This window comes from Gymnoscopelus braueri (assembly GCF_963280865.1).
Source record: "Gymnoscopelus braueri genome assembly, chromosome: 23".
In the NCBI taxonomy this organism is placed as follows: Eukaryota; Metazoa; Chordata; class Actinopteri; order Myctophiformes; family Myctophidae; genus Gymnoscopelus; species Gymnoscopelus braueri.
Genome location: NC_137625.1, coordinates 32,325,156 through 32,347,655, shown reverse-complemented (window position 1 = coordinate 32,347,655; position 22,500 = coordinate 32,325,156). Strand labels below are relative to the sequence as shown.

Sequence of the window (22,500 nt, the reverse complement as noted above, 5' to 3'; positions counted from 1 at the left end):
GCGAGGCGCACCATGCTCCACTCAGGACGCTCTCTTTCCGCCACGTTGCGCACGCTTGTTGATTTGTACCGTCCCTGACAGGTGAAGTTTAGCGGTGAGATGCTGGTTGGATCAGGCAGGGTGCTACACTCCCCTCACCAGCCTAGGGAGCCCAGGGCCGAGCTCATGCCTCCTTCAATGCATGAGAGCCAACTGACCTTCTTATCACCAGACAGGGGGGAGTTTCCCCCGGTAGGACGTAGCGCGTGGAAGGAACACGTTATTCCAACGAGTTTCTTTCCCCTCCATCAGGCACCCCGGCTGTCATGGGGGAGGCGGTATAGCGACCACGATTACTACATGTTTTTGTGAGGGTATTAACTACCCTAGGAGACACAGGGAGAACATGCAAACTCCACACAGAGTATAGGCCCTTACGCCAACCCCACCTAGGGTATGGGTGCTGATGACGCGGAGGAGAAGACAGGGTACACATTCTTGAAGGAAGAGAAACCATTTGCTTAGAGACTCAATATTGAGTTATTTGGGGGGGGGTTTGCAATAAACTGAGAACCCAGCCTGTGAACGTGTGGTTTCATCAACCGACAATTGTAGTTTATAACTAATCTTAAGAAATGTTTGCACTAGGGCCGGGACTTTATCGCGTTAATTTCGATCAATTAATTACAGAAAAATTATCGTGTAAAAAAAATGACGCATTTTAATCGCACCTATTTTTGCACCGCGGAACGTTTCTCACTGGACGAGTTTCGGACCGTTTCTGGACGGACCGATATTACAGCGCACCAACAGACGGTGGTGCTCACTTCTCAGACATGACAGACAACAACAAAGTTAGCTGCAGCCAGCTCAGTGCATGAAAACATGATGCCTGCTTGATCATGTTGGCTGGGCAAATCAGAATCTGTAATGATGCCCCCCCTACGCGCGCGTTTGTCCCGTTTAGGGGGGGCGGCGGTGCGCTGGGGGGGATTCCACGATGCGGTGCGGATCACATGCGCGCGATTATTAATTAAACTACTATAAAACAACAGTAACAACAACACACTCTACCAGCCTCCAGTGGTGGAAAATAGCAGATCTACAAGCTCACAATGCCTTGCACTTGTAGATCTGCTATTTTCACATGATTACTGTAATGTTTTATAATAATAATCGAAATATACAAAGTAACTAAAGTTTTCAAATAATTGTAGTGGAGTAAAAAGTACAATATTTGCCTCTGAGATATAGTGGAGTTACTGGAGTAGAAGTAAAAGTATTAGAAATTGGAAATACTCGAGAGTCAAGTGCAATACCTCATACCAAATACCTTCTTGAGTACATGTACTTAAAGACGTATGCCAAAATCCATTTAAAAAAAATGCTTTTCACTGTTCTCATGTCAAATATTGATATGCGATTAAAATGCGATTAATTGCGATTAATTAATTACAAAGCCTCTAATTAATTAGATTAATTTGTTTAATCGAGTCCCAGCCCTAGTTTGCACTATTAATCATGGTGGCTTTCAAAGGGTGGAATATCTTGTTCTGGAACACATGATCTCCAATACTCTGTAGTATTTGGCACGCGAGAGTCTTAACGGACAATTTAATTAAATTATTTCCCATAAAGGAACGTTAGTTCCTAGCCATCAAGCAATTTTATGCACGTCAGATATTTTTTTCTTTTAGATCACGGACATCTTATTTCAGAACGAATCCTTTCATCTTAACATGCCTACACCCCTGTAGTGATAAAACGGTGGCAAACGTGAGCGTGAAAATAGACTATTCCGCGTAACAATGGCTTGAGCTGACAGGCAAGAGGCAAGCGTATCAAAAGACTCCAGTGACAGTACACAGACAAATCTTCTGTGTCAATATAAATCAAGAGTGTGCAAATGGAACCAATTGGACCCTTACGGTTTCCATTTGTGTAAAAAGCAGAGCTCAAGCTGCGTCTATCAGAGACAGCGTCCCTGAGATTGTCAGCATAACTCTCCGCCTCATGCAGAGAGGAGAGCCATTCGCGTCTGAGTTAGACACGCGTGGACAGGCAAAGAGGAGATCTGATGTGTGTGTGTGTGTGTGTGTGTGTGTGTGTGTGTGTGGGGGGGGGGGTGTGTGTGTGGGGGTGGGAGGGTGTGTATGTGTATCCATATGGGACAAGTATCTGTGACCGTGTGTGTGTGTGTGTGTGTGTGTGTGTGTGTGTGTGTGTGTGTGTGTGTGTGTGTGTGTGTGGTTGCTGAGGGGTGTGTGCGTGTAGTGCGGTGCTGACCTTGTTCAGATGCCATTGCTGTCAAACATGCGCGCGCACACACGCACGCACGCACGCGTGCACGCGTGCACACACACACACACACACACACACACACACGTGCACGCACACACACACACGACACCCATTTATCCATCTCAGAGGCCGGGCCACAGCTGGCAACAGAGGAATCCTAATGACCCACAATGCAGTTCACTGAACCAGGACATGCCCATTAAGCAGCGGACCAGTGACACTGTAGCACATGTCACCAATCAGCAACACCTAGCATCACCTCACACCTAGCATCACCTCACTGTCAGTGTGCTTATAACAAGCACTCTGCACTGTAATGATCGCTATCTATAGGCCTATAGAGCTTTAAATTCTTCACCAAAAACTCTTGTTTTAACAAAAACAAGAGTGTTTTAACAAAAAAAATCAAGTGTCAAAATGGAGTTAGCTGGTTTCTGCCAGACAGCAACAATATGCAAATTGTAGTGGAGTAAAAGTATCTTCCTCTGAGATGTAGTGGAGAAAATTTTACTGAAGTACAGTACTAAATGTACTTAGTTAAATTTACACCACTGAGAATGGCATTGGAGCATAATGAGTCATTATATTATGATTGAAACGGAATGGGCTAATGTTTCACCAAGGCCAAGAGGGCTCGTCAATAAAGCCACTTGGAGAGCTTTGTCATCGCCTGGATTTATGGGCTCAGTATTGATTTCCTTTTCTCTGGGAGAGTGGCAAACAACAGTAACAGTCCCATTTTCCCCCCACGAGAATATGCCTATTTTCTTTCCTTTGTCTAATTGCGTACGTGTGCTGCGTTGTGGTCAACTACTGTATATGTGGGTGTTTGTACTGTGGCTAATATTGTGATACAATACCAGTGGTGTAAAGTAACTAAGTACATTTACTTAAGTACAGTTTTGAGGTATGTTTTACTTTACTGGAGTATTTCCAATTTTCAGTTATTTTACTTCTACTCCACTACATCTCAGAGGCAAATATTGTACTTTTACTCCACTACAATTATTTGAAAACTTTAGTTACTAGTTACTTTGTAGATTTTGATTATTATTACAAAACATACATTACCCACTTCAGCCCTATATACATTTCGGCCATTTGAAAATAGCCGATCTACAAGCTCACAATGCGGATAGCTTTTTGATTTGCTATTTTCAAAAGATATTTTTTGTTGAAAACTTCTGAAATGGGACATTCTGCATAAGGGCGCGCCCCCACCAAGAGTTGGCTGGCCGCTGATAAACGCAGGTTGTGCGCGGCCACAGTTTTTTGCAGCCAGCGGATTCTAAAAAACGGGAGTGTCGCGCCTGTCACTCACTTTCAGGAGCCTCCCCGTAGCCCGCAGCGCCTGCTGCCTTGAGCCATGAGCACCATGTTGCTTCCTGAGTCTTGAGACAGTCCGCCTTCGACTCACCCGATTGGACAGAGGGAGAAAATCAGCGCCTGCCTCCAGCAGTTTTATGCTTAGTCGCGGAGAGCAGATAAACGCAAGGTCTGCGCGAGAGGCGGAAAAATCTGCTCTTGCGTGAATCAACGCATTTGCATTGACAATGCATTGGCAGATTCTGCAAACAGCAGCCAGCCAACTCTTGGTGGGGGCGCGCCCTAATGACTACTTTTAATTTTGGTACCTTCAGTACATTTTGATGCCAATACTTTTGCACTTGTACTCAAGTAACATTTTGAACACAGGCCTTTTACTTTTAACGTTTTAACTTTTAACGAGTATTTCTACATTGCAATATTGATACTTTTACTGAAGTAATACATGTGAGTACTTTTTCCACCACTGTACAATACAAACATTTTTGTTTTATGAGATTGTGCAGTGGAGAAAAACTGATAAGACAAGTGAGCCACCAGGGTATAATGCATGCAAGAAAGAAAAGAAGAAAAAAAAAGGAATGAAAGATGAATGTTCATCCAATTTCCTCCTGTTGCCAACTGGGACTCAAAGATCACGCAAAACATAATTACACATAATACACAATACACACAAAAACGTGTCAATTTAACTCAGAAGAGTGTACAATTGGAACCGAATGGACCCTTAGGGATACATTTTGTTCCATTTGTAAACTCTTCGCGGATAATTTAACAGTGGATTTTTACTGTGCATGTTCCCACAACAACAACAGCAGTAGCAGCAGTGAAAGCTACAAGGACTCCCAGCAGAATATAATTGAGCATTATGAGAACAGAGGTTGGACTCGATTGCCTTCCGTGTGGACTGAGTGCCACACTGTATCCTGAAGGATTCAACAATGGGCTCCACTCAGCTTCCAGCTCGGCTTTCGAGTATATAGCAGCATCCTGCAGGAAAGACGGACGTTTTATTTCTGAAGGACGGCGTGGGAGATGTAAAAAGGAGAGACCTTGAGACCCAGAGACTGGCTTTTATACTTTCATTCATTCATTGTGAAGAAAAGACCTTCTTTCTTCCCCCCTTTGGGACGGCGAAGGCCCTGGTTGTAGCATAGGTCCAATTTAACAGCTAACAAGTAGACACTTGCGTTTGAGGCTATAACCTTGGTGTTCTCCATGTTATGGCGGTAGATGCACACCACACAACTCCTGACTGTTATACTATCTGGGCTACATTAACTCGTTGACCGCCAAGGACAAGATTTCTCGTCATATTTTAAGGCTCAGACTGCCAACGAAGAGAATGACGAGGTTTTTGAGTTTTCAGTGGTTTTACGCTATAGATGGCGCTGTTCGCTAACCTATGAGTCACCATTTGACTCCCGGTGAAGCACTGAAGCAGCAAATCACGTGATCGCTAAAAAAAAAACAGTCACGTTCACTTCCATGTTAATGGATTTGGAAAAATGCCCCCTTTTCTCTGCTTTCCGTTGCTTTTTGGCGAAAACAACCTATATTCAACTGCCTGGATATAAATATTCTATGTTTTTTCAAAGGTTAGTGAAAACACTCGAAAATCGCTGGCCGTGGCTTAGCAAACAATGTTTTATTTCTGGCAGTCAAAGAGTTAACACTCAGCTCATCCAGATAAACAGGGCATTGGGCTTAGGAAAAAAACAGGAAAAGTGAAAAAGCAGTTTTCCACAGCATCACTATATTATGTATTGTCAGTGAATGCAGCGTTCACAGCGCTTGTACCTCATATTCATAGTTGTCCGTCCTTTCCGCCTCCGCTGGCGTGTTGGAGAGATACTCTGGACACTCGAAGAACTCATGCTCCATGGTGTGAATGGAATGACAGCTAGAGAGAGAGAGAGAGAGAGAGAGAGAGAGAGAGAGAGAGAGAGAGAGAGAGAGACAGAGAGAAAGAAAGAGAGACAGACAGACAGAGAGAAAGAGAGACAGACAGCGAGACAGACAGAGAGAGCAAGTCAAAATTATTACTTTCTCTCCTCTCATTTTACCTTTAACTTTAACCACTTGAATCCGATCTACAAGCTCACAGTTGCAGTGGTGGAAAGTAACTAAGTACATGTACTTAAGTACTGTACTTTAGTTACTAGTTACTTTTCAGACATAAATTATGATATTTTGAAACATATATTAACAACTTTAGCCCTATTTTATACAGAGGCTATTTGAAAATAGATCTACAAGCTCACAACGCGTCGCGAAGCGTTCCCGGATTGAATGGGTTAATAGTTCAAGCCTGGAAATGCTACACTGTACTTTCCCTCAGAAAACTGACCTCACGGGCTGTCCTGTGCCCCCGCCCCCCTCCATTGTTCTCGCTCATCTCACTGCCGTCACATTATGCCCCCCCTAGCCCCCCCACACACCCCTGAAGTGGGCTAACTACTATGTCCCCTTAATGTTATTATGCAGAGCCTGAGCCTAAGCTACATGCAATAATTGTTTCTGTGCATGCTACATTCATTTTCTTTAATGGGGGACCTTTTCTGGGCGATTAAAAGCCAATGGGCTGATCGTGCGGGAAGGCACGCTGGCTGCATCTATCCTCAGGGGCTATTTATAGGTCTGGGTCTGCAAATGAAATCAAATTTTTGCCCTATAAAACCAGAAATCAGCCGGTCAGTGGTAATGGATAGCAGCTATAGCGCGCTGATAGGTTACTACTCAGATGGATTGGCTGTTAGCTGGCAGAATGGTTAATGTCTCTATTGTCATGCTAGCGCGGGCTTGTGCAGTAATGCTGTCCTTGAGACTTTTTTTTTCTTCATTGTTTATCAATTTATTCATATTTTATTCAAATCATATTACTGTGTTTTCGTGCCTTCCATGTGTGTATATCTTCTGTTTATTTCTTGTTGTCACTGGCCCTCTCCCACTTAATGGAAGCTTTATTAGCGTGACGTTGTCATTCTTATACAGGGGACAGTCCCCCAGGGCTCTGTACTTGGTCTGCTCACCCCCAACCCACCCCCCCCCCCCCCCCACACCGAATCTCTTCGCTGGAGAATATCCGATCTAAAAGCTCACAGCGTGATGCATTTACAAGATTTTATATTTATATGCATATATTACATGATGAAACACACATTAACCACTGTAGCCCTATTTTATACCTAGGCTATTAGAAAATAGCCGTTCTACAATAAATAAATAAAGTAGATCTGCTATTTTCAAACATTTTAGTACTTTTACTTTTGGTACTTTAAGTACATTTTGATACCAATACTTTTGTACTTTTACTCAAGCAATTTTTTATTCCAGACTTTAACTTGTAACAGAGTGCTTCTACATTGCAGTATTGATACTTTTACTTAAGTAAAACTTTTGAGTACTTTTTCTACCACTGGCTATAGGTGGTCAAACTGTTAAGGTCAAGGTTTGGATGATATCATGTAAATATATACTGAGAAAGGCTCAGAAATGACAATCAGTTGCCACTGGCCATACAAGACGCGTCAGCTCAGACAGGTCTTCAGCGCAAGCTTAAAGTGCCACCGCCTGCTCAACATGACACCATGAGTGACCTCCTGCTTAGGTAACGGCAATCAATGTCACTCATGGATGATGGTCAAATTCACGGCTGAGGCGACAGTGGAGTTTATGACACAAAGGAACCAAAGCACAGAGCGCAAAACTGTGACCTCGCTCTCACAGATTCTGTCTGTCTGCCTGCCTGTCCGTCTGTCTGTCTGTCGCAGTGGTGTAAAGTAACTAAGTACATTTACTCAAGTACTGTACATAAGTACAATTTTGAGGTAGTTTTACTTTACTGGAGTATTTCCAATCGTCTATACTTTTACTTCTACTCCACTACATGGTAAATGGTGCATTTATATAGCGCTTTTATCCAAAGTGCTTTACATAGATTGTGCATTACATTCACCCATTCACACACACATTCATACACCGATGGCGGAGGAAACCATGCAAGGCACCAACCTGCTCATCGGGAGCAATTAGGGATTCAGCGTCTTGCTCAAGGACACTTCGACACTAACTCTGGGGGAACCCCCCAGCCCGGGATCGAGCTTGGAACCTTGCGGTTTCCAGTTCACTCTACCCGGCCACTCTACCCCTGAGCCACTGCCGCCCCATCTCAAAGGAAAATATTTTACTTTTACTCCACCGCAATTATTTGAAAACTTTAGTCACTAAAGTATGTATACATTATAAAACATACATTAACCACTTCAGCCCTATTTTATACCTAGGCGATTTGAAAATAGCAGATCTAGAAGCTCACAACGCGTCGCAGTCGTCGAGTTGTGAGCTTGTAGATCTGCTATTTTCAAACATTTTAGTACTTTTACTCAAGTTCATTTAGAATTCCGGACTTTTACTTGTACATTTCTATATTGCAGTATTGATGCTTTTACTTAAGTAAAACCTTTGAGTACTTTTTCCACCACTGGTCTGTCGATATACTAAAATATGAAAATATAATTTCATATTGAGTAACCAAAACATGTGAAAAATATCAGCGTCCAAATATGTTTTTGTGTAGATAAAAACATTAATAGGAAACAACAACAACAAATGGACATCAATTGAGGCCAGAATGAAGGTGGGCGGTGGCTCTCACCTGTCAGACAGGAGGAAGGGACAGATGTCGGGGACGGGCGGCGTGGCGGGGCGGAGCTTGGCCAGCGCCATGATATGCTCAAAGGTGATGTCCGTCTGGGTGCAAACGTCCGCCACGAACACGTCCTGTGGGGCGCCGCCATGGCTGCGGGCGTTGGTATTCCGGAGAACCTGGACTACGATTGGCTCTCGTCTGATGGAGTCCGCTGCGGAGTCTTCAGCGCCGGCCTTGGAGAAGTCCCGTCCGTTCACCTGGCGGGAGGGAGAAGAGGAAGGCAGATATCAGTGGTGTAAAGTAACTAAGTACATTTACTCAAGTACTGTACTGAGGTACATTTTTTTGATGTTTTTACTTTACTGGAGTATTTCCAATTTTCAGTACTTTTACTTCTACTCCACAACATCTCAGAGGCAAATATTGTACTTTTACTGCACTGCAATTATTGGAACGCTTTGGTTACTAGTTATCTTTGGAGATTGTGATTATTTTACAAAACACACATTAAGCCTTTTTTTAAACTAGAGATTCAAATCTAGAGTTCACCGCCGATCTGACAGATATGTCTGAGCTATATGGGGCTTTGTCAGAGTACCCGTTGTAACCGTCTGTCTACGTCCCTTTTTGTGCCCATATGGAGATGTCATTAGCATATGCCCATACCCTGTATATTGGCATGGCCATATACAGTACTGTATGGGTGTATCAGGTTTGTTCATGGTTCCTCCCTTAATCAGATTCTAATATATGATATACTGTAGTGTGTGTGTGTGTGTGTGTGTGTGTGTGTGTGTGTGTGTGTGAGAGAGAGAGAGAGAGAGAGAGAGAGAGAGAGAGAGAGAGAGAGAGAGAGAGAGAGAGAGAGAGAGAGAGAGAGAGAGACAGAAAATACACACATAATAACACATTTGACATTTTCACAAAAGGTTGGTAATCAATACTGTGCGGCAACGTGCAGACAGTCACCTACCCACCACACACACGTGAAAGTGTGTGTGTGTGTGTGTGTGTGTGTGTGTGTGCGCGCACGCGCGCGTGCGTGCGTGCGTGAGAGAGCGTGCACAATACAATGTTATTGTAGCCAATCAGTATGGTAGGGTATGTTAATACAATATACCGTAAGCAGTGTTGATTTTGTCGACTAAAACTATGACGAAAAATGTTCGTCGACGACCTTTTTTCACTGATGAAAACTAAAGAAAAATGAAATAAAAACTAACCTATGATGACTAAAACTAAGACTAAATCAATTGACAATTTCATCAACAAATAAAGACTAGACTAGAATGTTAGTGAGGGACTATAGTGGAGAAGAGATCCAGTAGAACTAAAAGTCATTTTATGTTTGGTTGCGCTCGGGTGTTGCGCTCTGAAAATAGCAGATCTACAAGCTCACAACGCATCGCGACGCGTTGTGAGCTTGTAGATCTGCTATTTTCAGCATGCAACCAAGAGTGAAATCAGCCATCAAGGCCATTGAGGCACCGCCGAAATACATTTGACTAAATCAACTGTAGATTTAGTCGACTAAAATGTTATGATATTTAGTCGACTAAAACTAGACTAAAAGTAAAACATTTCAGATGATTAAAATATGACTAAAACTAAATGGAATTTTATTCAAAAGACTATGACTAAAACTAAATCAAAATTTGCTGTCAAAATCAACACTGACTGTAAGTAACACAACTGTGGTGGTTGTATTTGCTCTCCCTGCTCTTGTATTGAGACATTTACATCCTGTGGTCTGGCAGGTTGACAAGTTCTGCTGCCTGAAGGTCAAAACGGAGTTTCCACTGAGCAAGCAGGCAGGCTCTATTCACTCAGCGGTAACTTGCGCAGGAGACCACCCGGGTTCGAATCCGGGGTAAAACATGAACGTTCCAGAGTGCAGCTTTGAAGCAGAATTGCACAGTGTAGCCCACACACACACACACACACACACACACACACACATAATGTGTGGTACGCTGTATCCGTTCACACACTGAACCTTGACCTTTAGGAAGGACTGTTTGGACAGTGTACCAAACAGTACTCTCCTGTTCAGGCCTACAGGGAACGTGAGTTTAATATTGGCAAGGCTAACCTTTAACTTGTGAGACGTATATGAAAGCTACACCTGCGTGTGTGTGTGTGTGTGTGTGTGTGTGTGTGTGTGTGTGTGTGTGTGTGTGTGTGTGTGTGTGTGTGCGCGTGTGTGTGTGTGTGTGTGTGTGTGTGTGTGTGTGTGTGTGTGTGTGTGTGTGTGTGTGTGTGTGTGTGTATGTAATGAGCTGATATGGTGTCAGTCGGGGTCAAAGGTCGAGATGTTATGAGAGGAGGAAGTAACAATCAAAATGGAATTACTGTCAGCTTCCCCCGGAATCCCAAACACTGAGGCCCCCACAGTGTGTACATGTGTGTGCAAAATCCCTGTGACACACACATACATAGAAACGGCCTTCATGTGCGCACACACACACACACACGTGCGCACGCACCCGCACTCACATTTGTATTACTACGCTGTACTTGTGAGGTCATTAACGTGGGTGATTTATGAATGACATATGTTTTTGGCCATTTTAAACCCTAACCCTCGAGCGGAAAATAGCCGATCTACAAGCTCACAGCTTGTACAGCGGCTATTTTCGGTACATGATTCTCTCTCTCTCTCTCTCTCTCTCTCTCTCTCTCTCTCTCTCTCTCTCTCTCTCTCTCTCCCCCCCCCCCAAAATAGCCGTTGTGATGAGCTTGTAGATTGTCTACTTTGGGTTGACGTTGACACTGTAGTATGACGAAGTAGAACGTTAATTTGCTAAGAGTAATCTATTGTCACATGATCACATCACAGCTGGGTTTACAGGTGTAAAGACGTGGGTGAAATTCAGCGTACTGTATGTACATGAGGTGTTAGACATAAGGCGCATAGGGTGGGTCCACACAGCAGCATTGTTACATGCATGAGATTGACTTTAAGGTGTGAAATAGTTCAGCGTATTTGTCAGGTTTCAACCAACCAGTCCACAAGGTTAACTATCACAGGTATCACACAATTATGGATATCGTCGCGAAACCTCACATGTCCAAAACTGTTACTATTCTTAAGAAAAAGTACCAATACTGCAAGTAAATGTCCAGAATTCAAAATGTATTTGAGTAAAAGTTGAAAAGTATTGGCATCAAAATGTACTTAAAGTACCAAAAGTAAAAGTTCTAAAATGTTTCAAAATAGCAGATCTACAAGCTCACAACGTGTCGAGATGCGACACGTTGTGAACTTGTAGATGGGCTATTTTCAAATAGCCTATGTATAAAATAGGGCTAAAGTGGTTAATGTTTTATAATGTAATAATGTATATCTGCAAAGTAACTAGCAACTACAGTTTTCAAATGATTGTAGTGGAGTAAAAGTACAAGATTTGCCTCTGAGATGTAGTGGAGTAGAAGTAAAATTACTGAAAATGGAAAATACTCCAGTAAAGTAGAAATTCCTCAAAGGTGTACTTAGTTACTTTACAGCTATTCAGGAGTAACAACAGTTTCACGCCGTGTTTCGAGCTTGCAGATCTGCTGCTTTTGATACTTTTGTGTGACGCTATAGTATGCTCGACACAAAAAGTTAGCATATGGAGATAAGAGGTTTCGTTGTGCAGGTGGGTCTCCCAGCTCCACTGTTGCACAGTGTCTGTGTGTATGAAAGCAGAAGGCAGTGAAGGCTGCCAGGTGGATCCTCACAACCCCTCTGATTGGAGATTAATGCGTTCCATCTGGAGCTCATTATTATGCCTCCATTGTTTTACAACCACGTATGTTTACCACTCTGCGGGCTCCGTTCTGACATTGAATTGGAATTAATTCAGAAGGTATCCACATACTGGGTGTTAGCTTGTGAAAACTAGGCGTCAGCTCAACAGCTTGCGCGAGCGTGCGCGCATGCATGTTAACAATTACTTTGTGTAATGGGAGCCAAGTATGTTAACAACACTTAATGTGAATGATAACTATAACTGAATACATTAACTAAAGAATGGTTAACACTTGACATAAAAGTTCGGGTCTAATAATGCACCATAATCACATTTAAAATACATTTAAATGTACTTATAAGGCTCCATAACTGTTTATAATCATGTATGACAACACGGTTTAGGAAGTATTAAAGTGCTGGTCATAATGCATTATAAGCTCAGCAGAACAGCACATTATAACGGCCATACAGTACTTAGTCTGTATGCTGATTACATGGTCATTGGTGCACTGCAAACAACCGTTTAGCCAGACGTGTACGTTTGTAAGTTTGAACCCTACTAACATGGATGTCCATTTGTATATTTTTTGTCTAGTTGAGAATCCTTTAAATGCTCATTCTCAAGTCACTTTGGATAAGATCAAGATCACCAGTGAACCGTCTAAACGATCAATTATTTTCTTTGCAGATTAGATTAGTGTGGATTTATTTTTAAATCGATTAACAACTAAACCCTATATATTTCATGGACCAGGGTCTCTTGGGTCTGTTGTTATCTTGGCCCTCTCCTTTTCCCTCTCTACACCAAATATCTTCACCCAAAAGTTCCACCGAATGTTCATTACATGGCCAGATAAGGACGGTGTGGTTATTGTTGTCAGTAAGTGATTCCGCGTGTAACATTTAGGTGAAATCCCTCAGGAGACAGACAGACAGCATGATGGTCTCTGACACGTGAAATCAATGTAGACAGTCAGTCAATCTCTGGATTTGATGGATTAAAAATGAACTTGACAACCCTTGACACGACCGGGCCTTTTAATTGGTTAAATTGGGTGTTTGGGGCGCATGTGATGAAACAAAAGTGTGTGTGTGTGTGTGTGTGTGTGTGTGTGTGTGTGTGTGTGTGTGTGTGTGTGTGTGTGTGTGTGTGTGTGTGTGTGTGTGTGTGTGTGTGTGTGTGTGTGTGTACACGCGTATGTGCTGGTGTGTGTGGCAGGTGCCTGATGTGTTCTCACTGACGAGCGGGTGACTTGACAGGGGTCAGTTTGATGTCTGAGATAACAAAGCTGACCTCCCCCCCCGTGCTGGAAATCTTCACATTATGCCTGTTATAGCACCCACCAGGATGGATGCCATACTTTTATATTACTCAAAAGATACGTTGCGCAGATCGGAACACATTATCTCTATGGTGAAGTGATCAGTCAGATTTTTCATATTCAATTCTGATTAACTAGGATTGGCCTGCAAAGTTTGCAGGAGTGCAGGAGTGGCCCGTTTTGCACACAAAGCCACAAATCATGAACCCAGCGTCCTATTGCCATGGAACTTGAAGCGACGTCAACAAGCATGTCGGGGTCAACCCATCAACAGAGACTTCGGCAACAGATCTGCGTCACTTTGTATCTTCTGTAGCTGGCAATGTGAAAGCAGCATAACCGGCAGTGGTGGGAAAAGTACTCACATGTCTTACTTAAGTAAAAGTATCAATACTGCAATGTAAAAACACTCTTACACACTGTTACACATAAAAGTCCGGAATTTGCTTGAGTAAAAGTACAAAAGTATTGGTATCAAAATGTACTTAAAGTAACAAAAGTAGAAAGTTCTCATTAGGCAGAATGTCCCATTTCACAGGTTTTCAAATGTATAAAATGAATAAAAATAGAAAATGTATATAGGGCTGAAGTGGTTACTTCCTATAGGCTTAAATGGTTACTGTGCTTTTCCCCTTCCTAGAAATGTAGTGGAGTACCTGTCTTTGAAATGGAGTAGTGGAGTGACAACTAAGTCATTAGTATCCAAAAAAAAAATACAAATACTGCAAGTGTTCCACTGCAAGTGTTCTATAGTGAGGGCATAATGATCATCAGGCCCGCTCCGAACGCGGACAGTGTTACAGCGACAGAGCTGTATCAGCGAATCTCTGAGCTGCTCCTTCTTTTAGCGGCTAAGAGGACAGATAAGGACAGCGTGGCGATACGAAGTGTTAGTGCTCTGTTGTGCGAGTGTCGTGTTTGTGTCAATAATAAGTCTTAGTCTACACGTGTGTGTGTGTGTGTGTGTGTGTGTGTGTGTGTGTGTGTGTGTGTGTGTGTGTGTGTGTGTGTGTGTGTGTGTGTGTGTGTGTGTGTGTGTGTGTGTGTGTGTGTGTGTGTGTGCGCGTGCGTGCTTCCATTAGCACACAATGGTGTGCTACAGCGTAGCTGTTCGATTCAGCTATGGGGCTGCATGGCTTCCATCGCCCCTCTTATCTTAGTGTGACACGCACGCACACACACACGCACGGCTTAAAACGTGCATTACGTCACCGCCTAACAGAGTTGAGACAGCGCTTTAAGGCGGTTGTTTGTATAGACGGGTGTGTGGCTGCATAATAGCTTCCCACACTGAGCAGGCTGACAATAGGCTGCAGAACAATGGCAAGAGACCATCCCACCACATCTGTTGAACAAGCACATCATGCATGTGTGTGTGTGTCCACAAATCTTCCAAAGTCAAATGAAAGGTTTTACTTTTGCTACAGTAGAAATGCAACTCTTTTTAAATGAAACAATTCTGCTAACAAGTTGAGATCCTGTCTTTTGTTTCTAATGCAATTCAGTTTTCTGAATGAGCCCATACGGGTCTAAGCCCATGTGTTTTGAGATCGAACCCAGAGGATTGTAACATGGGGTGTAAACAAGTGAAATCTACACAGGAAAAGTATCATGTTAATATTTTTGCACAAAGCTTTTGCGGAGCAGATCCCCACTTTGTCTCAAAACACCCGCAAAGAACAGGGGTATTCAACAGGGTCTGGGACCCCTAGGGGGTCCTCAGAGTTACTACAGGGGGTCCACCAAATCTTTGTGTGATAGGAACTTGTTTTTTACATTAACAACTTGAACCCTAGAATCCCTATTCTGAGGGGAACATTCGCCGAAAATAGCAGATCTACAAGCTCGGCAAAGAGGTTTGGTGTAGCAGGGGAAAAAGAGCAGAGCAAGTACAGAGCCAAAGGTCGAGTTTACTAAGTATTGACGGTTTAAGTGGTTAAATGTCTGCAAATGCAGTATATGAAGCTATCTATGAAATGACAAATTTGTATCCACAACACAATTTTATACAATATGTAGTGGGGGGGTCCCTGCTTCATCTCTCTCTCTCAGCTAAGGGGTCCTTGGCCTGGAAAAACATTGAAGACCCCTGCCCTATGGAAGCACGTTACGACAATTGGAATTGGACACGTCGTCAGTGAATGATGGAAGCTCAGCTGGCGTTTCCAACAAACAATCTGCCAAATGTAATCTCCCTAGCATCCCGTTCTGTATGCTAAGGTGCCTGAAAGGGCCACGCTCTCATCTAGGAGAGGTCCCCCATACTGTCTGAAATGTCTCATTTCAATAACAAGAGTAGTGTGACACACGGTGGCACAAGGCCCTCACACCATTTCCATATATCTGAATGGCAGCATAATATGTGTGCAACTGGTTGGATATTCCACATCAACTCAATCATTCTGACCCCTCACCTCACGTTTGGGCTGAATGAGAATATCGTCTGTCAGGTGGAAACCTTGTATGTTCAAATCCGTTCCATTTATATTTTTAAAGACATTTTAACCCATTAAGACCTCGCATCTGTGTTCTTTTTTTATTTGAGCTAAAAAGCATTATTTTACACTTTGGCTATTCAAAAATAGCACGTATTCAAGCTTGTAGATCTGCTATTTTTGAAAAAATTTGAAAATATGTGCAAATCTTTGAATATATATTCATTTTAACTAAAATCTTTGCATCTGGGGGTCCCTGGAACAAAACATTTTGAGATGGGGGTCGGCAGCCAAATAGCCTACATATCATTTTGGGGGTCCTTGACATGAAAAAGTTTGAGCACCACTGATATAGAAACATACGTTTGTGAGCGGTGTAACCGCTCCTATAAGTGGGTTTAGGACCCATCCGTGGTGAAAGTTTTTCTTTCCGTCACGAAAATTTGTCTTTCGCTGTGACGCCATGCTGTGGAAAACACGCCCATAGGCTAAGCTCTGCAGGACGTGCTGTGATTGGCTAGCGAGACACATGATGAAATTAACTTCAAACTTCGCAGACGCGCTGTGATTGGCTAGCGAGACGCATGATGAAAATAATAATAATGTAAAAAATTTAAGCACGTCACTTCGCAGGACGTGCTGTGATTGGCTACCGAGATGCATGATGAAATCAATAACTCATAAATAGCACCGCTCACTTCACACTGGGTGTGATTTTTTCAGAATACTGTTGGGATGTAAAAGACATTTTGCAGAATCTGCCTCAGGTCTTAATGGGTTAAAATAGTGAAAATAGCCAATCTACAAGCTCATCTGCGAGCTATACATGCTTATTATCCCTCCACTTGCAGCTGGAGTGTGTGTGTTTTGAGAGGAGAGATTGCTGCTGCTGTGGAGGTGCTGCTGGCATTCAGAGAGCGCAATCTGCTCCTCAGTGTCATAGAGCCGGCCGTATACCTTCATTTGAAGCCAATCTGGACGGGCAGGTTGAGAGGCAGCGCAGCAGAGGCAGAGGCTCATAATTCCCTGTCATTATATCAATTTCAGGGCTGACTGCTGTGGCCTCTCTGGATCTTTCCTCAATTCCTGATCTGCCCTGGAAATATAGGCTCTATATGCACATGCAGACATATTGGAACGAAATTAAGGACGGCCTCTTCCTTCACTTTCCTTCACAGGTGTTACCACTTATACTTATACTTTGGCTATTCAAAAATAGCAGATACAAGCTCATAGCGCGCCACTCGGTGCCGCGCTATGAGCTTGTAGATCTGCTATTTTTGAAACATCAAGAAAATGTGTGCAAATTAATATATTTATATTCTTTTAAAGCAAATTTCTTTTACTCAAATCTTTGCTTCTGGGGGTCCCTGGAACAACATATTTTGAGATGGGGGTCCGCGGCCAAATAAATATCATTTTGGGGGTCCTTGACATGAAAAGGTTTGAGCACCACTGATATAGAAACATAGGTTTTTCAGAAAACAGTTAGGACATTTGTAGAATCAGCTTCAGGTCTTAATGGGTTAAGGCTGTTCCATTCTGGTCAAACAGTGCTGATATTTTGCATGTTGGCTCATTGGAAACACTCCTTCTTATGGGTGCGTAACTCTGAGAGTGTACAAATGGAACCAAATGGATCCTTACGGATCCATTTCGTTCTCTCAGAGTTATGGGGGTCCTTGAAATTAACAAAGTTTGAGAATCACTGTGCTACACTAAATGGAACCTTAGTTGGTAAAATTGGTATAAGACCTGTGAAGGAAGTAAGGAAGATGCCCAATGCTCAATTTAGGCACGTCAATCTCGGGGACATGTCCCCTCCAGAAATCAGATTGGTCCCCCCCAAAGCGTTATTTAGGAGTCATTTGGAATAATAAATTAATAAATAAGAACACAAAAATACTCATTTAATATAATTTAGAAATCATTCCCACACAAACACGATGCTTTTTGAAGGATCTATTCCCCACAATGGTTCGGTCCGTTCTCAGGAAACGATTTGGCATTGTTGCCAAGTCTGATTATTATAAGTGCATTGATTTGGGCTTGTTTTCATATGCTTGGTTGCTTGTTTCTCTCGTGAAATCTGGCAACACTGCTAGTACTACTACAACAACAACAATGAGAACAGTGTTAACTAAGGTTAATGAAGGAAGTTTGGCAGAATGGAATGGATTGTGGATATATAAATGAATGCAACAATGAATGTACAGTAGCCTATTAAATGGAAAGAACACCGAACGAGGAATATCTAGTTACGGCCGGTCCGTGTCATAATAACAATGGTACGTTTGTTTATAGTCTCTGCTGCCGTCAGCCCGATGCTGTGCAGTAGGGGCAGTGGTGTAAAGTAACTAAGTGCTTACTTAATTACTTTTGCGCGCGTGCGTCTCCCCTCAGCCCACATTGACACCCTTGGCTGAATGCTCAATCACTTTCTTAATCTTGACTCTACGATGTCGTTCTGTTACAGAGCAGCGTTGCCAGATTTAGCAAGAGAAGCAAGTGGCCAGGGTCTACGAAAACAAGCCCAAAAAAAGTGACCAGTTTTACCACTTGAACCCTACATACTGTACATCGACTATTTGAAAATAGCCAATCTACAAGCTCACCAACGCTTGTAGGTCTGTTATAAAAATGAAAATTTTGAAATGGGGATCTGCGGACAATTTGGGGGTCCTTGACAGAAGAATGTTTGAAAACCACTGTTATAAACAACAGGAAGCAAGCCCAAATAAGCAACTACACTTTAGAAACAAGCCCAAAAAGCCACAACCCGCAACTACCAATATTTACAAGCGACTTTCCAAAAAAAACAAGCCCAAAGTCGCTTATAATAAGCGGACGTGGCAACACTGTTACAGAGTCTAACATTTCATTGTTTTGAAACAAAAAGAGTGAAATAAACAACTGGAATTATCAGCCTATTTCAAGTTAGAGTGGGTAACTATGTTGAAGTGAGACAAATCACAATTCCGATTACATCCACCTCAACAGTTTATGCCACCTGATTGAGGAACATTAAAGGCGGCCTGCCAGAGCCCATTTTTCCTTCTTGATAATAATGGGATATTACTGTTGCATTGATGGATTTTTTTCAAGTGTTAAAAAGCTTTCGTTCTGTGGAACAGGCCCAAGAGCTTATGGTTCAGACATTTCCCCCTCACCACAGTTCTACTATTCTGCATACAGGCCATTAGACAACGATTTGCATGCCTGCAAAGTAGCTAGTGCTAGTGTATAAAAGTGTTCAGAAGACCACTTAACACGGCAACCTATCGGCTGCGATACATTTTTTGGGCAGTGGATTTGTGTTAAGAATTGTGTTAAGAAGTGGGTCAAACTCCATAGTTTTTTTGGTGTTTTCAGAAAGAAGGAAAGAAAATAAGGGGGGAGGGGGGGTGTAGGGAGAGGAGATGTGAGGTTGTTTATTTTCGGTTTCTGTAAGTAACTGCTGTTCAAGATTTCCTTCGCGCTGTTTGCAGCATCCAAAAGGATGCTTTTAAATTTACATACCCTGACAGTTGAATCTTTTAGATTCCTCCTTTCCTGTTGTGCCGTTGCTGTTTATCCCGGATATTTTCCCGGTTTCCCAGTCATTTGGCTGTTGACTGTGTGTTACGCTCCGCTGATTTCCATTTCTGTATCGCGCCAATTAATCAAAGTGACAAGGTATTTAATGAGTGGCAATTAGAGTGTTAACCAAAATGTAAATGAGGCAGAGGGGCGGGGAAGGAGAGAGAGAGAGAGAGAGAGAGAGAGAGAGAGAGAGAGAGAGAGAGAGAGAGAGAGAGAAAAAGTGTGTGTGTTTGTGCTTAGGTGTGTGTGCTTATGTCTATGTATGTACATTGTACAGTGCATTCTAGTATCTGTGTGCGTCTGTAGGTATGTGCATGTGTGCACTGCAGGAGTGTGCACACGTATGTTCACACACACATACTGTACTGTATGTGTGTGTGTGTTTACATGTGCACACGCATGCATGTCCGTGTGTGTCCGTGTGTGTGTGTCTGTGTGTTTGTGTGTATCCATGATAACATGTGACCAGCAGGTTCAAGGAGATTCTGTTTCCCATGCAGTGTCCTCTGACACGCGTGTGCCAAGCAGCACACGTGTGTGTGTGTGTTCTTCTGTGCGCTTGCATCTACACAACCACGTCTTCACGCGTATAAGCGCATATACACCTTGTAATGAGTGTCCTTCACACTTCCTCACCAAAAACAGGCTCTCTGGCACAAACAGGCGCAAACAACCAATTAAGGCGTTGAAGGAAGAAAAGGACGACCGACTTAAAGAATGAAAGTAAATGTGCGTGTGTGTGTGTGGGGGGGGGCTGGTCGGCGGCGAAGCCCCCTGGAGGGTCAATCCATTCTACATCGCGTCGAGCGCGTTCCGCTGGAGAGGATTAGAGACAGCACGCGGCTCTGCCAAACAAAACAAAAAACAGACGCTAATACGCCATACCATGCAGACTATTTGACAATTCTCACTTCAGGAAGATTTGCTTTAAGACGATCACTCTCACACAGCCAAACTATCGGCGCAAAACACTGACTGACCGCCAAACATCAAATGCCATATTGTGAGCGGCAATCCTGCCAACATTATGGGAAGAACGTAAAGAGAAGGTTTAAGCTTGATTTATAAAGGTTCAAGGTTGTACGTTACATCTTGTGTATAGGCACATGAGTAGGCCTATACTTATTTTGGTTTGGCTTCCTTCAGACAATGCAGCAGCATAGATAATAACAACAACAGAATAATGAAAAGAAAGAAAAGAAAGAGTGCAAAAACGAGCAAACAGAGAATAAAAAGAGCATCATCAAATGTACATGTGCATAAAAAAACTTGGTATATTGTATACACCAACAGCATTTTTTCTTCTTAAACTTTCTTATAAGTTTACGAAAATAGCAAACCAACAAGCTTGCGACGCCATTGTCGGCCTGCAACATCGGCTTGCAACATCACAACACTATCCTTACTGCTGACTTTTGCTCCCGATCAAGAGTTGAAAGTCTTCCTCTCTCCATATACTCTTTCCTGTCTCTTTCCCTCCCACTTGCTACATCTCGCTGTCTCTCTCCAGCCTGATAATTCATAAGTCTTCGTCTGTTTTTGTCTGCCTCACTGTCACACTGTCAAACTGTCACCAACCCCCACCCCCCCAACCCACGCACACACACACACACACACACACACACACACACACACACACACACACACACACACACACACACACACACACACACACACACACACACACACACACACACACACACACACACACATGTTTGTATCACTTTACTTGAGAGGACATCACCGTTTTAGGACAGCATTGAAAATAGCTGAAAAGAATAAAATAGCTGAACCAGATCTACAAGCTCACAAGTCTGTTTTTTTCTGATTTTTGGGGGCAAATGGGCTTGTGGGTGGGCTGTAGATCGGCAATTTTTCGGTGTGTGACATCGCTGCACAAATACGTATAAAATAGGGAAACCCTAACCCCTAGACCTAACCTCTAAATGTCTAATTCTAACCCTAACCCCTAAACCTAACCTCTAAATGTCTAATTCTAACCCGAAACCCAACTTGAATCTAAGCCTAACTCCCCAACTCAAATTTCTCGTGTGAAATGGAACACACACTCTCACACGCGCGCTCGCACACGCACTCACACACACACACACTCACACACCCACACACACACAGAGCACTGACAGGCACGTAGCAGACGTCAGAGGCTGCTGACATTGTGACTCCACGCTAAGCTCCTAGCAGGCAGTCGTTTCTGATGTAAGCGGGGGGAAATCAAGGGTTGAACATCTGTCAGAGGGGGACGCTTAGAACCCACACACACACACACACACACACACACACACACACACACACACACACACACACACAGAGAGAGGGAGAGCACGCTGAGAACCTGCTCATTTCCTTCCCTTTGTGTGACCGCCATATGCACGACGCACACTTCCTTTCAATTAGGCCTCTCATGAATACGGATACTTCACAGGCGCGTGCGTATGCACACGCACACGCACACGTCACGCACACACACCAACACCAACAAATAAAGCAATGAAATGAGGTGTAATGAGACATGATTTCTTATTGAATTAATGTTTGTTCTCTCATAAAGACAACGAATCAGCCACGGTATTTTCACCAGTGGCTCTTCAAGTGTGACACTCGCATCTGTTCTGGGATCAAACGACAACGGGTCACCAACGTGTACGCAGTGACACCGTGCAAACACTGCTACCTCCTCATTATTTACACCTTAAGTGATATAAACAAAAAGTTTTTTGTTAAAAGCACTATATTCTGATTCCGTAATTTTGTTGATACTACTAAATGTTTGTTCAGTAAGAGGGGTTTCCCTGGTGTGCTTCAGAATTACACCGCACTCCAAACACGCCCCCACGGCCGTCTTGAGCGACAGCGAGGCGTCCAAACACGCCCCCACGGCCGTCCTCTATGAGAACATAGGCTAACGCAGTTATATATCAAGGCGATGACGCTCTGCAATTATTATATTTATACTTATATTACATAAACGCCAGGTCGGCTGCCACTCTTAGTTCTTTCTTTTAGATCGCCTCAAAACACCCTTCTGTTTGCTGCTGCCTTTCACAGTTATTCTTTCCCTCTTTCTCTTCTGGGAGATTGTCCAATGAATGCAAGTTTAGTCTTAAGTAATTGCGCTTTTTGTAGTAATGTAGTCCCTCTGAGGACCCC

At 43.1% G+C, this 22,500-nt stretch overlaps 1 protein-coding gene across 1 annotated transcript in view; it reads right to left on the bottom strand.

The window, feature by feature from the left end:
• Nucleotides 1–22,500, bottom strand: part of pdzrn4 (PDZ domain containing ring finger 4) — a gene marked incomplete at both ends in the record, with an annotated part of 68,984 nt that overhangs the window by 20,048 nt on the left and 26,436 nt on the right. The window contains 2 exons of the mRNA XM_080421659.1: nucleotides 5,407–5,509; nucleotides 8,264–8,514. Of these exons, the coding sequence (XP_080277785.1) occupies nucleotides 5,407–5,509; nucleotides 8,264–8,514 (354 nt within the window). The remainder of the gene's footprint in view (nucleotides 1–5,406; nucleotides 5,510–8,263; nucleotides 8,515–22,500) is intronic.